This window comes from Coenobita brevimanus, chromosome 63, assembly GCF_032717465.1.
Source record: "Coenobita brevimanus isolate Jiangsu-jjx chromosome 63, ASM3271746v2, whole genome shotgun sequence".
NCBI classification, from domain to species: Eukaryota; Metazoa; Arthropoda; class Malacostraca; order Decapoda; family Coenobitidae; genus Coenobita; species Coenobita brevimanus.
Genome location: NC_137016.1, coordinates 37,368,235 through 37,385,015, shown reverse-complemented (window position 1 = coordinate 37,385,015; position 16,781 = coordinate 37,368,235). Strand labels below are relative to the sequence as shown.

Genomic DNA, 16,781 nt, shown 5'->3' with positions numbered 1-16,781 from the left:
AGGCTGTGGTGGAGGAGGGCGTGGAGGAGGCTGTAGTGGAGGAGGGCGTGGAGGAGGCTGTAGTGGAGGAGGGCGTGGAGGAAGCTGTAGTGGAGGAGGGCGTGGAGGAAGCTGTAGTGGAGGAGGCCGTGGAGGAGAAGGGCGTGAAGGGTGTGATGGAGGGCGTGGAGGCTGTGGTGGAGGGCGTGGTGGAGGGCGTGGTGGAGGGCGTGGAGGCTGTGGTGGAGGGCGTAGTGGAGGGCGTAGTGGAGGGCGTGGTGGAGGGCGTGGTGGCTGTGGTGGAGGGCGTGGTGGAGGGCGTGGTGGCTGTAGTGGAGGGCGTGGTGGAGGGCGTGGTGGCTGTGGTGGAGGGTGTGGTGGAGGGCGTGGTGGAGGGCGTGGTGGAGGGCGTGGAGGAGGGCGTGGTGGCTGTGGTGGAGGGCGTGGTGGCTGTGGTGGAGGGCGTGGTGGCTGTGGTGGAGGGCGTGGTGGCTGTGGTGGAGGGCGTGGTGGCTGTGGTGGAGGGTGTGGTGGAGGGCGTGGTGGAGGGCGTGGTGGCGGGTGTGGTGGAGGGTGTGGTGGAGGGTGTGGTGGCTGTGGTGGAGGGTGTGGTGGCTGTGGTGGAGGGTGTGGTCGAGGGTGTGGTGGAGGGTGTGGTGGCTGTGGTGGTGGCTGTGGTGGAGGGCGTGGTGGCTGTGGTGGAGGGCGTGGTGGCTGTGGTGGAGGGCGTGGTGGCTGTGGTGGAGGGCGTGGTGGCTGTGGTGGAGGGCGTGGTGGCTGTGGTGGAGGCTGTGGTGGCTGTGGTGGAGGCTGTGGTGGCTGTGGTGGAGGCTGTGGTGGCTGTGGTGGAGGCTGTGGAGGCTGTGGTGGTAGTGTCTTCTTGTGGTTCAGTTGTAGATGTGGTGGTAGTATCATGTACAGTTGGCACTCTCTCTTTTGGTGGTGTTGTGGCAGGTAGTGTGGTTGTGTCAGAAGACGAAGTACTTTCGCCATATGGTCGTGTGGTCGGTGTGGTGGTAGTGGTAGATATGGTTGTAGTCTCTGCTTGCTGTTTGGTGGTGGTAGATGTAACAGTGAATGTGTTAACGTCTGCTAACTCCTTTTGTCTATCTTTACCTTTGTTTAGACTATCTTGACCTGTGCCTTTATCACTTTGACCTTTGCCTTGGCCTTTACCTTCGCCTTGACCTTTGCCTCGACTCCCCTTTTGCGAGCCGGCCCAGTTGAGCAGTGCCATACCGCGTCGTGCCTCGCCAGACTCCACCACCTCTCTCATAACCTGCAATCAACACACTTCTAAGGGAATATGCACATTTAAAGACATTGCGCGTGCGTGTGTGCGTGCGCCCGTGTATGTGCGTGATTATACACAATGATTATATTGAATGAATGAATTTTTTGATCAAACACAAAAGGCGGTCCCAAATCAGAACAGTTCCAGTGTAACAGCTATTACATTACCCACAGATAGAATGACCACGATGCAGAAATAGGAAATGGAAAACAAAAACTATCAGCAGAGCGCCCTCTGACAAGAGCCACACATCCAGACACACATCATTCAAGCCAGAACACTAACGGTCCTATTATTAAGACAGCGCAAAAGTGCTAACGACCTGCCAATTTTCAGTGAACAGTATAAAGCATGTAACAATGATAGAACATTGTTTTTCTGCCATTGCTGACTAGATTCTACTGTAAAATAGGATGCAGGAAATTATCGTCAAATATTATGAACATCGTTACACTTTTGGCTACTTTGTTAATTCTGTCTTAAGATCGTAAATTACTGTGCTTCTAAAATGAGTTTCCATCGTACCTTAGTGACGTTATCGATTTTTGGGCTGATCATTGAGGCAGCGGCTACACTGGCGTACACTATCTTGTCAAGTTGGCCATCTCTCCAAGCAGCATTCATGTCTTGTACTATACAGTTGCTGATGCCGGCCACCAGAGCACACCCGAGAGCCGCCACGGTGTTGTCGTGTGGCGAGGAGCCAGCCTGAGTATGCGTATGGGCCTCTTGTATTATCCGGGACAGAGAAGCTGCCATGTTCTCTGACACCATACAGCTGGAGTTTGGCATCACCTCCTGTAGCAAGTGGTTCAGGACGGGCACGCTCATTTTTACTTTTATGTCGTCCTCAGATGCTGCGCTTGTGGTCTGAGTGGTAGATGGTTCCACTGAGGTACTATGTAAGCCGAGAGCGGTAGAAGGTTCCACTGAAGTATGTGCGAGGTTTGTGGCGTCAGTCCCTTTCTGGCCTTGGTTTGGTTCCACTTCAGGTTGGCGATGTGGCTCCGCTCCTCCAGCACTTGTAGTACCGCCTGTGATCTTTTTCTGGTGCACCTTTGTGTCGTCTGAGGAGATAAGCTGGTCCAGAAAAGAGGAGATAAGCTGGTCCAGAAAAGGGGAAGTACTGTGGTTTGTGTCAGAAGAGCCAAACCTATCCAGAGAGGAAGGACTGTGGCTTGTGTCAGAGGAGCCAAGCTGATCCAGAGAGGAAGTACTATGGCTTGTGTCAGAGGAGCCAAGCTGATCCAGAGAGGAAGCACTGTGGCTTGTGTCAGAGGAGCCAAACCTATCCAGAGAGGAAGCACTGTGGCTTGTGTCAGAGGAGCCAAGCTGATCCAGGGAGGAAGGACTGTGGCTCGTGTCAGAGGAGCCAAGCTGATCCAGAGAGGAAGCACTGTGGCTCGTGTCAGAGGAGCCAAGCTGATCCAGAGAGGAAGCACTGTGGCTCGTGTCAGAGGAGCCAAGCTGATCCAGAGAGGAAGCACTGTGGCTCGTGTCAGAGGAGCCAAGCTGATTCAGAGAGGAAGCACTGTGGCTCGTGTCAGAGGAGCCAAGCTGATTCAGAGAGGAAGCACTGTGGCTCGTGTCAGAGGAGCCAAGCTGATTCAGAGAGGAAGCACTGTGGCTCGTGTCAGAGGAGCCAAGCTGATCCAGAGAGGAAGTACTGTGGCTCGTGTCAGAGGAGCCAAGCTGATCCAGAGAGGAAGCACTGTGGCTCTTGTCAGAGGAGCCAAGTTGATGCAAAGAGGAAGCGCTGTGGCTCGTGTCAGAGGAACCAAGACGATCCAAGGAAGAGGAAGCACTGCCCTTCTCTGCACGTGCCATTGCTGCGTCCGCCATTCCTTTCATCAACCGTAGCCGCTCCAGCTCCAGAGTCAAGATGTTCTCCAGGGATGCTATAACTGCCTGCTGGTGGAATGGGTCACGTATCTCCAGAACTGCCGTCAGAAATCTGGGGAAGACCATCGCATCGGCACACACCTCGGCAGCTGTCTGTTGCAACCGGTGTGCTTTGGATTCATCAAGAGAGTTTCCAAAGCTCGAGAAGGAACTAGTTTTCTCAGCTGGCCTCTGAAATGCACCTAGAGAAACTTGCCGCTTCTGTCTCACTTTGTTTATATCAGTCTTGGTGGATTCGTTATCAGATGTTGGTGCCTCCCTCAGTAGTGTGGCGAAATACTCGTTTGTCGCGTGAGCTTCCTGGACTTTGTGAGCCTGTTGTGTGTATTCTATAGACTCCTTGCTTGTTTTTAGATCCGGATGAGTATATTCTGCATACTGTTCCGCTTGACACCTGCAGCTACTGGGAACCAATACCGCAGCCCGCCGTAGCTTACCAGACCGATCCGGGTCCTCAACACTCAGCTCTTGCACAGTCAGTTCCTGCAACGGTGTCATGACTAAGCTTGGCAGGGTTATGAAAGCACTGAAAAATATTTGATGCAATACTTCACGCGTTAGCAGAAGACTGTGTACGAAAATGGCAACTGTGTACTGAACTGTATGATATAGGCAGTTGTTAAACATTATAAAGCCTTATTTAACGGTATGACTCATTAGTATACAAAAATTAAATATGGTAGCCGTCAGTTAAGCTTATTGTATTCAGTTACTTCTACTTATAGCCAGACGTCTTTATTCCGGAGGGGATGCCCACAGATTTACATGTCACCCTGTCCTCCGCCATCTTACCGTCCTTCCTCAAACTCTCACTACTATCATGCATATACCCCTCCACATCCTCTTCTCGAACACGACACATTCTTTTCTCCCCCTCCCATCCACCTCATCCTCTCTTTCTCCCTCTCCATCTCACACACTTGCTTCAAACATCTCAAAAACTAACCTGCGTGCATGTGAAGATTGTGCTGGTGTGGTTGTGGGTGAGTGAACAGCTGTTAGACAGACAGGTGTGTGTGAGGACGGGCTGCACATATCCCATCTCCTCCTCCTGCCTCACTAACACTCTCTCGCCTGCAACACAAACACGTTATAGACTATTGGTGCATTTTTAGCAGAATTACAATCATCAGCAGTCATTACTATACTCTCTTCACCTAAACTTGGGCCAGAATTTCTTCCTTTGGTGGCTTATATACCGTAATGGCAGAAGAAGTATGTTACGTCGGTTCTACGTCCTTTCCATTGCGCTTCTACGAGACCAGCATCAAATTCTAGTGCTGATCTATTGTAACAACTCTGCATTCAAGATTGAGATATGGCAATCTTAGGTCAGGTTAGAGTAAGATCTAATTCTCTCCCTAATGTTGACTGAAAGGAAGTAAATAGGTTCCCTTTTTTTTTTTTTCTTCTTGTTATTGAATTAAGATTGGTTGTTCATTTTTCTGTGTATATTGTTCAGTTGTTCTTGGACATTCTAACAACTCTTCTGTCTATCTATAGCCCGACGCCCTAATCCCGCAAAGGGTGGCCGCAGACAAAACTCCTCCAAGTCGCTCTGTCACCCACCATTTGATTGCCCTCCCCCCAATTCACTCCCCCCTCTCTCATATACCTCTCAACTCCATCCCTCTACCTTATCCTCGGTCTCCTCTTCCGTCTCCTTCCTTCCACTTCACACAGTCATATTAACACTGGTCTACACACGCTTGTTCGGTGTGACCAGCTCCGATTATTTTCTTTTTCAGCCATGATAGGCAGAGGCTGAACAGAAACCTTGGCTTGTGACTAATATGAACATTTCGTCCACATTTTCCTGTCAGCTCAGGCGACAATAATTATGAAACAACAAAACAGTGTGAGAAGGAAGGTTACTCTGGTGTTCTGCGAGGAATGAGAAGTATGGGAGGAATGAAAAATACTGGGAGGCAAGAGGAATACCGAGAGGCATGAGGGATATTGGGAGGAACGATCAATGGGGAGGAAAGTGACGTGTTTGTTACGAGTATGAGGCAGACGTAGTGGAATAGTGGGCGAATTTTTGTCCCACACTTCAAGAATCAACACACATGAAAGGTTATGCATCACGAAATGAATGCACGTTATGGCACATTCAGTATCACACCGAGATTTAGTACTACACACAAGGACAGAGAAATCAATGCAGGCCACAGTAACTCTGCGTAAAGGGGACAATGGCAGAGCAGAGAGTGGGAGAGGTGGAGAATCCAGAAGTCTGTCCTCTGGCTTTTCAAGGGTCGACGGTAGACTGTGTGGCATGGTTAATAAATAAATAAATAAATAAATAATAATAATAATAATTAGTTTTTGGGTGCGTGACTAAAAAAGATTTTAGAGCTTGCTGGAAGGAACAAGGTAGAGGAATTTTTCGATTCTGGTGAAGTGAATTTTTGAACAAATGGGCAGTATTTTGTGGGCAAGGGGGATATAAGAAACGCGTGACTGGAAAGGCTATCCCCCGAACACTCGTAGTCATATCTTGGTCAATGGGCGAGTTTAAGAGGTATTTTCTGCATTGTTTTCTCAGTTGGGGAAAAGGGGAAAGTGTCAGGATGGGTGTGTAATCTTGTGTATTTTTAAAACGTAAACTTATGACATGCAGGGTAAATATAATCAGTTGTGTTGAACCTATTTGCCTTTGATTTATTTTTTATTTTGTGTATGCCATCTGACAATATTGTTAAGTTTAGGAGAGTACTTACGAGTCTGTTAGACGGCCTTAACACAGACATCGGTACAAGAGGACGAAGTTTCATAAATCCTCAGGAAGCAGCAAGCTAAAAACGTCACCCACAACAATGGGGATAACCTTTTAATGATCAGGATTCTTATTTATACTTTATGTTATTTATACTTCATACTTGTGGCGTACCTAATGTGGTGGTGGCTGTGGTGGGGAGGTGGAGGTTGACAGACTCGCTACAGCAGCACCCGTCCTTCCTGCAAAAGATGCTTAGATTGTAAATAACCAACGTAGCCTTGGTAGTGCAAATACTGAGGCGAAAGTATTTTTGCTCCAGACTAGGGACTATGTGGCTTTCCTGGTATCTGAATATCTTACAATTTGATATAGTTAAATTTTCCCTGTGTATATATCGCTTAATTACAGTTAACAGCCTATGATTTCACTAGCACTTTCGTAATTGCCACATTCCTGTAATTTAGACCATTTTATTTCACGTACTGCAAGAGGATGTAACTAGCCATTAAAAAGCAATCATTAGCGTTTCTTGGCACACACATCAGGTAACACACGCACCTGTCCGCAGCCGAAATGTTGCGTGTGATGACGGCCCTGAGGAAGTTGTACTGGTGGGAGGTCCAGGCGCCGCGATCTGTACTGAGGGTGTCACCATCGAAGCCAGCCCGCCCACACCCACCCACACCGCCCTCACCCCCGCCTGTGCCAAGTAAGTAGAGAGGAAAGTGTTTGCTAGCAACACAGGAGGTATGAGTCGATTTTTGTATGTCTATTTATGTGTGTGTGTGTGTGTCTGTGTGTGTGTGTCGTGTGTGTCTGTGTGTGTGTGTGGTGTGTGTCTGTGTGTGTGTGTCGTGTGTGTCTGTGTGTGTGTGTCGTGTGTGTCTGTGTGTGTGTCTGTGTGTGTGTCTGTGTGTGTGTCTGTCGTGTGTGTCTGTCGTGTGTGTCTGTCGTGTGTGTCTGTCGTGTGTGTCTGTCGTGTGTGTCTGTCGTGTGTGTCTGTCGTGTGTGTCTGTCGTGTGTGTCTGTGTGTGTGTCTGTGTGTGTCTGTGTGTGTGTCTGTGTGTGTGTCGTGTGTGTGTCTGTGTGTGTGTCGTGTGTGTGTCGTGTGTGTGTCGTGTGTGTGTCGTGTGTGTGTCGTGTGTGTGTCGTGTGTGTGTGTGTCGTGTGTGTGTGTGTCGTGTGTGTGTGTGTCGTGTGTGTGTGTGTCGTGTGTGTGTGTGTCGTGTGTGTGTGTGTGTGTGTGTGTGTGTGTGTCGTGTGTGTGTGTGTGTGTGTGTGTCGTGTGTGTGTGTGTGTGTCGTGTGTGTGTGTGTGTGTGTCGTGTGTGTGTGTGTGTGTGTGTGTGTGTGTGTGTGTGTGTGTGTGTGTGTGTGTGTGTGTGTGTGTGTGTGTGTGTGTGTGTGTGTGTGTGTGTGTCGTGTGTGTGTGTGTCGTGTGTGTGTGTGTCATTGTGTGTGTGTCATTGTGTGTGTCATTGTGTGTGTCATTGTGTGTGTCATTGTGTGTAAACGGAATCTCAACGCCCGATTCGTTTGGATTAAAACTGGGTCTCTGAAAATTTTTAAGTTCGATCAGTAGTCAACGCCCAGGGTCATGGGTCATGGTCATTTCTCAAGAGAGGCGTTACCTCATGAATGCAAGAGTCCATTTGGGTAAAAACGGATACATACACTAGATATGGGGATGGAAAAGTGATTCTGTTGTGTTAGCTCCAAGTTCAGGGTCAGGGGTCAAGGTCAGACCTATAGCGTGGGGTAGCCGTGGTTTGATAAGTCTGTAGTTGTGCATTTGCCTTTTCAGTTACTTGGCCTGACTGGGAATGACATCAGTATGGGTGCCCTAGAAATCTTAAACGACTGTTCTGTTTGGTGTCAGCTACAAGTGTTACCCAGTGCAAAAGGCGGGAGTTTCTAGTATATGCTGTAATATTTAAAGCTACAGTTACAGTACAGCAGGATTCATTTAACTATCACCATTTCATAGTATAATGATTTAGTTATTCAATTCTCAACTCGTCACTATTGTGTAAAAAAAAATCACACTGTATAAACACGTATGCCTGACCACTTCAAAATTCGTGGTGTGGCGTGTTTGGATGGGAAATACTACTTCGTCTCAGAAATTTTGTCATTCTCGTGCGGTTACGAAGTCCACTAACACCTCTTCCTTAGCGATTTATTTCTGAATCTACTCCGATACTATATTCTTGTGTGCTATTCATGTACGATATATGTAGACATGAAAAAGGATACACGAGGCAAAAAAAGGATATTAAGGAGTAGCCTGGAAAATAAATCGTTAAGGAAAAGGTGCTAGAGAATACAGGGCTATGTGTTACCTGTGTCTGTGTTGTGGACGGTGCAGTTGAGAGGTCCTGCCAGTGCCCCCTTCACCCACCACACGCCAGCCTGAAGGTAGGGGGTATATCGCTTTAAATCACGGCCACTGACTGCTGGATGACGTAGCCGAAATAATTTACCCGCTGCCTTTGTGCTATCTGTCTCTCTATCTATAACCCGACGCCCTAATCCCGCAAGGGGTGGCCGCGGACAAGACGCCTCCAAGTCGCTCTGTCACCCACCATTTGACTGCCTTCCCCCCAACTCACTCTCCCCTCCTTTTGTGCAAGTTAGGTTAAATTTTGTATTGGAAGCGTTGTTCGTGCACACGCGTACCCCATATAGATTTTTTAAAAAAGTTAAGTAAACGTGACTTCTTCCTAAGCTTCGTCTCCTGCACAAAAAGTTCCTGGAATATTTATGAAGGTGTAATGTCTGCGTGTCCATGAAAGCTTAATGCTGCTCTTAAGTAAAATTACGCCCTAACAGCACCAATTTAGCCCCGGCAGGGTTGGTTTACACTGCTTTATGATGCAGGTTATGGCCTCTTCCTCTAATACCCCACGTAGAGAAGAGCTGGGAACAAGGCTGCATTCTTTCCCCTGCATCTACTTCATGCTTTGGGCACGTCCATCACTTTCCTCCCCGACGCATGTAAAGGAAAATTTATGAACAGAAATATGTCAAAGTTCTTAACCTAATATCAGTCAGTAGATGAAAATAAGTGAAGTATCAGTGGAGAGAATGGAGGGTGAGAGACTGACGAGGAGTGTATGTGAGTGAGGTGGAGGGGGGGAGAGGGAGGGGGAGAGGGAGGGGGAGGCCGAGGATGAGATGGAGGGATGGAGTGGAGAGGTATATAAGAGAGGGAGGTGTGAGTTGGGAGCAAGACAGTGAAATGACGGGGTCAGGGCGACGTGGAGGCGATTTGTCTGTGGCCACCCCGTACGGGATTAAGGCGTCTGGCAATAGATAGATAGATAGACCAGGGGAGCGTTGGAAAATAAGTAAAGGAGACGAATTAAAATATTTGGCAAACTTCTCTCTCTACCGCTATTAAGAGCAATTGTAGCAGTGATGGCTGTTTAAGCTTAGTAAACAACAGGAACGAGGGTGGGGCAGGCTAGGGTTCGCTTATCATACTAAAAGGGGAAGTATTTTAAATTGCTCTGGGGAATGTCTAGAATTAAAAACGTTTGAACTAACTAAAACCGGAACAAATAAAACGAACCTTTATCTCATACGGTTATCTCTAATTTGTGCAGCCATGAAGAGAAGTAATTGGTATATAATAAGTCAATTAAGGTGCATAGGAAAGTTAATTGCCCAGTTTCAGGAATTGTGGACACTTAAAACGTCAGTAAAGAATTAATGTCGGTTCGTAAGTTGCAGAAATGATGATGGTGACGGTAAGGTAGTTTGAAAGCATTAACGTATACCCACACATGCTGCAGTTCTTTCACATTAACTTGGCCCAGATTTTCGTCCTTTTGCAGGTTATTTCATTCAGCTGAGTGGCAGACTGATAATGTTATTGTTCCATGACCTTTCCATCGCACTTCATCGTGACTAGCACCGCAACGATAATCTATTGTTTGCCTTAAGGGTGAAAAATTTAGGCCAGGTTAGGGTAAAAGGGCTATAGACTGGAAGCTTTAACGTATACCAACATATGCTATAGCCTTGTCATCCTAACATGGCCTAAAATTGCCACCTCTCCATCTTTAATAGAGAGCTGTAAATATATATGAGCACTAGAATATGATGCTAGTCACGAAGAAGTGCTGTGGGAAGTATGTAGATCCGTTAACATCTTTTTCTGCAGAGCTGTAACAATAGATGAGCACTAGAGTATGATGCTAGTCACGAAGAAGTGCTGTGGGAAGTATGTAGATCCGTAACATCTTTTTCTGCCACCGAGCTACGGAAAATAAGCTGCAAAAAGACGAAAATCTGTAAAATTAAAAAAAATGCATAGATTGATAAATTCATGCCTCAAGGGAGCGGAAAGTCGTCGATATTACGTAATGTGTCACAAAGGAAAATATTTGGTCCACCGATCGAGAACGAGAGACTAACGAGGAGGATATGTGTATGGGATGAAGGGGGGGAGGGAGAGAGGCCGAGGATGAGATGGAGGGATGGAATGGAGAGGTGTGAGTTGGGGAGAAGGCAGCGAAATGACTGGTGCACAGGGCGGCATGGAGGCGACTTGTTTGTGGCCACCCCTTACGAGATTAAAATGTCTGGTAAGAGTTATATCGTGATAGAACTTAGCAGCACCAATAATACTTCGTTTACATAACAGCTGTCAGTACAACTAAACGTTACAGAAGAGTAAATAGATTAAAACTGACACTTATATGGTGGTTGGGAAAATAATTATAAAAGTGACGGAAAAAGAAAGGGCGTGAGGACGGGGAAGGAAAGGAAAGGAAAGGGGGTGAGGATGGGGAAGGAAAGGAAAGGGCGTGAGGATGGGGGAATGAAAGGAAAGGGCGTGAGGATGGGGGAAGGAAAGGAGGCGAGGATGGGCAAGGAAAGATGTGAGAATGGGGAAAGAAAAGAGGGGGCGGGGAAGGAAAAGACGGAGGAGGCTTAAGCACTTTCATACACCCGCGTTCCTCATGTCCCTCTCACAGGCTTGTCTTAACTAAATTGTCTTACAGTTTTATATTTTGAACTCTTGAACCAATATTAGTCAACTATGATATTTAATTCATAGGGATTTTCATTAACCTTCAAGAGAGATTTTTATAGGCTGTATGAAAACTGAAGGGAGCAATAACGATCAGTAAAAAGCAGTCACGGGAGCAGAGGAGTTAAAATAATCACCTTGGACCCCTACCCTACAAGCACCCTCAAAGCCTCACTAAATATAGATTCCCTAAAAACGTTAATAAATCTGTTAAAATCCATACTCACCAAAATTATCCACCTCAGGAGCATGTTGGAAGGTAAACACGAAAGGTGGATCATCTTCCCATCCGGTGACGAGAAAGATGGACGACGAAAAGTACACGAAACTGGGAGTACAATTCTTTAAAACTATGATAAAATACTGGGGGGAAAATATTAGGATTTTAATGGATGATAAAAAAATGCTCAAAGGGAAAATGAAATGGGGAAATACGAGGAACAGGAAGCAATTTAGTGACCACAAGAGTAAAACATACGGTGCCACACACAGACAGACGGATGCCACCACCGAACAGTCTCACTTCGGCTCACACACTGGCTGGAAATGCAGTTGGAAATGCCTAAATGAGCCTCTGCGTGTGTCAAATTCGGAACAGTTCGGGTATAGATCAGTGTTTTGTTCATAGAGGCGTTCCAAAATTTTAAAAGCAGTTGTTTGTAATTATTCTGCCTCATCTTTGGTCGATTGGCAATTAGCTAAGAATTTTTACGATGGTTCTTGTACCAGTAAGTTAAATACGGAAACTAAGAAGACTTATTTTTGTCAAGAACATCCATTTAGTCATCCTATTTTTGCGCCATCAAGAACGTAGGGGTCCAGGGCTAGGCTACCCACTCCCGACATTTAAAGCAAGGGTGACCAGCATCTTTCATCCCTGAGTGGCATTATGTGAGCAATAAACTTCAGCCACACCTTGCATGCAAACCCTTACTGGCCCCTATCCGTTTGGGGCGCCTTAACCCACTAGATCACAAGGCGCCATTTAGTTACAGGGTCACAACAAATTCAAAATGATGCAATTTTACAGTTTACTTCGACAACAACCGTTCAATAATAGTTTCATTTATTATTATTATTATTATTATTATTATTATTTTAGGAGGCTGTCTTGATTTTTCTTTGGGTTAGCCACTCATCTAGAAACTCTTTACTCAGTCGAAACCTAAAGGACGCCATTAGTTAAAGAGTACCGGTATTTCGGTTCTGTGTCAGTCGTTTGAACTTGAGGGGATGGATACTGCCTTCATTAACCCCTCCAGCTACGAGAGGTCTTTTGTAAGGTAAATAAAAACCGTCTGGAAAAAGCAAGAATGAACCAGTGTAGTACGTACTGTGGTTAAAAAAGATTAAGATGATTTATTTTAACTTTTCCAGAGTACACAGACATTTCGCGCCATTTTTCCCCTGTATATGTCATCGTAAAGAAGTGGTTCGCCTTTTCTTATTCTTATTATTTTCGATTTTTCTCTGCACTGGTGAGATTTTTCGAGCTTAGGGAATTATACATATGCCGGTATTCCCTAGCACCTTTCCTTTAGCGATTTATTTTCCAGACTACCCTTTAAGATCCTGTTTTTTTTTTCTTCATATATCTTTTTAATGTCGATATAGTTCGTATGAATAACAAACAAGTGTACAACAACGGGAGAGAATACAGAAATAAATCGATTAGGAAAAGGTGTTAGTAAGCTTCCTTAACCGCACCTGTATGCCTCCTAGAGCCTTAATCACAGGTATTTCCTAAGCTGAGTAAAATCGTCTAGAATTAATAAGAATAAACCAATCTCACGTAGTTCAAAGGATCGCTGTGATTGATGGTGATTTTTACAGAGCATACAGACTTACGGTGTTATTTAGTTCAGACATTGATTACTGATGCAGTGTGATTGATGACTGGGGTATTGATGTGTCTGGGCTGACTCTTGTGTTGATTATAAATTGATGTTTAATGTGTAATGGGGTTGTGTACATACTTATGCACCTACACACCTACATACGTACACACTTACTGAAAATACTTACACTCAGACTTCTATGACTCACTGTTTCTCTCTCTCTCTCTCTCTCTCTCTCTCTCTCTCACACACACACACACACACACACACACACACACACACACACACACACACACACACACTCTCCTTAATGTCATCATTCTTTTCTCCCTTCCTACTTACAAATTCATGAGATCCAATCCTGGGCCCCTCATCCTACTTACATATTAATGGCGATAATGCTCCCCTCTCTCAGTGTACTTACAAATTAACGCCACTACACTACCGTCGACTCTCCCATCTACTTACAAATTCATATAAGTGATTTGGCTTCTGAAAATACTTACGGATAAATAACCATGGATTTTTTTACTCACTTTTCTGATTAAATATTGATGCTGGTGAGAGACTGACGAGGAGAGTGTATGTGAGGGAGGTGGAGGGGGGGAGAGGGAGGGGGAGACCAAGGATGAGATGGAGGGATGGAGTGGAGAGGTATATGAGAGAGGTGGGGAGGGTGTGAGCTGGAAGCAGGGCAGTGAAATGGCGGGGGACAGAGCGACATGGAGGCGATTTGTTTGTGGCCACCCCTTACTGGATTAAGGCGTCGGTCAATAGATAGATAGAAAGATAGATAGATAGATAGATAGTAATGTTTCCTTTCGCCTACTTATACGAGTAAATTGATGATGAAAATGTGTTAAGATGCCTTTTTGCCCAAGAATAACTAACTATGGAGCACAGAAATGTCAGTCATATCCAATCGCCTCCATGTCACTCTGTCCTTCGCCATAAAGCTGCCCTGCCTCCAACCCAGTGCCCGTCATTCACATACCTCTCCACGCCATCCCTCCACCTCATCCTCGGCCTTCCCCTCCACGTCACCCTCATCTATATGCCTCTCGATGCCGTCCCTCCATCTTATGCTCGATTTCCTTCTGTCCATACCTCCACCTCATCCTCGATTTCCCCCTCCCTGTCCCTCTACCTCATCCTCGGTCTCCCTCTCCCCATTCAGCTATTTTTATACCCTGAGGAGAGAGACCGTAGAGGCTTCTCTGTGTAAAATTAATGTATAGTGCTTCTTCGATACCTTGGTACTGCGTGAGGGTGAGATACAGGTGAGATTACAGGTGAATTATGGCCAGGTGAGATGCGTTTAATATTTTACCTTTACGCCAGCCCGCCACGACACGGAGACGAGGCGTATATTCCCCGGGGTAGGAGTGTTGGTGACGCCTTTGTATATTTGAAGATTAACTAGCTAAATAGAAAAAATAAAATGGCGGGAATTTTGGATTTTTGTTATAGGGGGCGCTGTGTTGACTTTTGGGTCGTGAACTGCCTTTTTTTTTTTTTTTTATTGATTGGATTGGTTTAATATTGAAGCTAGACTTGTGGAAATCTTGAGAGGTTATAACTCTCTCTCTCTCTGTCTCTCTCTGCACTACAAGTTTTATAAAATTCACTACTGCACAACCCTGCCTAAGCAAATGTATTCTGTCTGTATTTGTTTTTAGCACGAAGGTTTGCCATCACTCTTGTTTATGGCATTTCACTTGTAGCTTTATATTTACTCTGTTTATATGTGATTTGAAAGTAATTAGCATCGATTTAGTGTACATCATTAGTGTTTAAGCGGGTATTAATGCGTATAGTGATCCTTTTTGTTTATAAAGTACCGACAGAGTTTAAATCAACAGTGCTTTAGAGGAGTTAGGGCTTAAAGAAAACGGAGCACGGAGGGAGAGATGTTTACAAAATCTCATTCCTTTATGGAGGCCGGTGCTATATCGGCTTCTTGATTTTCATTTACTGAGGCGAAATAAACTAAATCGGCTTCTTGGTTTTGATTTAATGAGGAGAAATAAAGCAAATGGATGTTGTGACAGGGTGTGGAGAAGTTTGTTTATATCCGCCACTCTTTGTCACTACCCCAGTCACCGCTAAGTGCTGCATTGATTTAGTTGTACACGTGTATGTAGCGATGGTGCGATGGCCTTCAGTGCATTACATCTACTGTACACACCTACATATAAATCAAGTAATTGTAGTAATAGTACTGTAGTAGTAGTAGTAGTAGTAGTAGCTTATTACACCATACTCACCTGTTCTGTTATATAAATCCTTCCTATATCGCCATACTTTACATGAAGAGTAAAAAGAAAAAAAAAAAAAAATAGCCCTATCCAAAACTAAACCGCTAAGGAAGAGGTGTTAGGGAGCCTCACAGTCAATACCGAGGTGTAAGATCCATTTTTATGCAGGAAAGACGAGGACAGGGACGCACACAATCTTCCCTCATATCTTGCTACCCCTCAGAAAAAACCACTTACTAGAAATTGTTACGAGAATGACTTACGAGAGAAGATGCGTCGTAACTTTGAGAATCTGTCTAAGAATTCCGCTAAGACCTCGAGATGACAGGCTAAGAGGAAGGAGGAGAGAATTATGCGTCTTATTGAGAGTCTTAGTGATAGGAGGCGCCTTGGTAAATTCTTCCACGTTTTATTTAAGCTTTTAGTTCGTGTGTCTGTCTGTTTCTGTCTGTCTGTCTATCTGTCTGTCTGTCTGTCTGTCTGTCTGTCTGTCTGTCTGTCTGTCTCTCTCTCTCTCTCTCTCTCACTCACTCTGTGTGTGTGTGTGTGTGTGTGTGTGTGTGTGTGTGTGTGTGTGTGTGTGTGTGTGTGTCAGTAGCAGAATAAGACAGTACTACGGCTCTGTATCCTTCCACAGCACTTCTTCGTGACTATCCGCCATAATTGTGCTGTTAATATCTTGTTACAGCTCAGTGGTGTAGTAAGTACTATGGCTGTACATCCTTTCCCATAGCACTTCTTCGTGACTAGCATGGTGTTGTAGCGTAGATAAATGAATAGAAAGAGAGAGAGAGAGAGAGAGAGAGAGAGAGAGAGAGAGAGAGAGAGAGAGAGAGAGAGAGAGAGAGAGAGAGAGAGAGGATGTATCGGCATAATTCAAGAAATATTCCTTTACGGGCCAATTTCCAGGAACTCTATTATTCTTGCATCAGTGAGACGAGTGTGGAAGAAGAGGAAGAGGAGGAGGAGGAGGAGGAGGAGGAGGGGAAGGAAGAAGAGGAGGAGAATAAGAATAAGAAGACGAAAAAGAAAAGGAGGAGGAGAAGGAAGGGGAGGAGAAGAAGGAGAGGTTGGTTGTGTATAGGGACGTGTTTTTCTTGATGTTTCTTTTGTCTGAGGTTGATTTAAACGTGAACCCAGTGGACTAGAGGCTGACGACGCCCTTTGCCTTTCCTGCAGGTGTGGGTTGTGCTGTGTTTGGATGTTTTAATGTGTTTTTTTTTTAATATGGAAGCGTGTTTTGAGTGGTAATGAGTTTGTTTGGAGGACCTGGAAGTTTTGAGATTCAGATCAGGTTGTTATTATGCTGATGATGGTGATGATGATGATGATGATGATGATGATTGTTATTACTATCATCATCATAACTATTATTATTATTATTATTATTATTATTATTATTATTATTATTCATGCAGTCATAATTCAGTATTAAGGTGTGTTAATGGCTCAGTTTCGTCAGGTGAGAACATTCGTACTCAGAAGTCATTCGTGTGTGTATGTGTGTGTGTGTGTGTGTGTGAATATTTCATACACATGTACACTCAGGGACAAAAGTTCGTTTACTATTTCACTGCGTCACCTTAACACACACACACACACACTCACACACACAAATAGATAGATAGATAGATACAGAAAAGGGGGAGGATATAACTGACGAATACCAGTATCAATAAATCAGTAAGAGTAGATAAAAATAAGGAATAATACTGAGGAGAGACAAAGTGGATGGGAATGTATGCAAA

The 16,781-nt window shown here is 45.2% G+C and overlaps 1 protein-coding gene across 1 annotated transcript in view; it reads left to right on the top strand.

The window, feature by feature from the left end:
• The first annotated feature begins 5,370 nt into the window (after positions 1-5,370).
• The window catches only part of LOC145404423 (glutamate-gated chloride channel alpha-like), a 28,601-nt gene continuing 17,190 nt past the window's right edge, over positions 5,371-16,781 (top strand). The window contains exons 1-2 of the mRNA XM_080275941.1: positions 5,371-5,439; positions 6,443-6,606. Of these exons, the coding sequence (XP_080132067.1) occupies positions 5,371-5,439; positions 6,443-6,606 (233 nt within the window). The remainder of the gene's footprint in view (positions 5,440-6,442; positions 6,607-16,781) is intronic.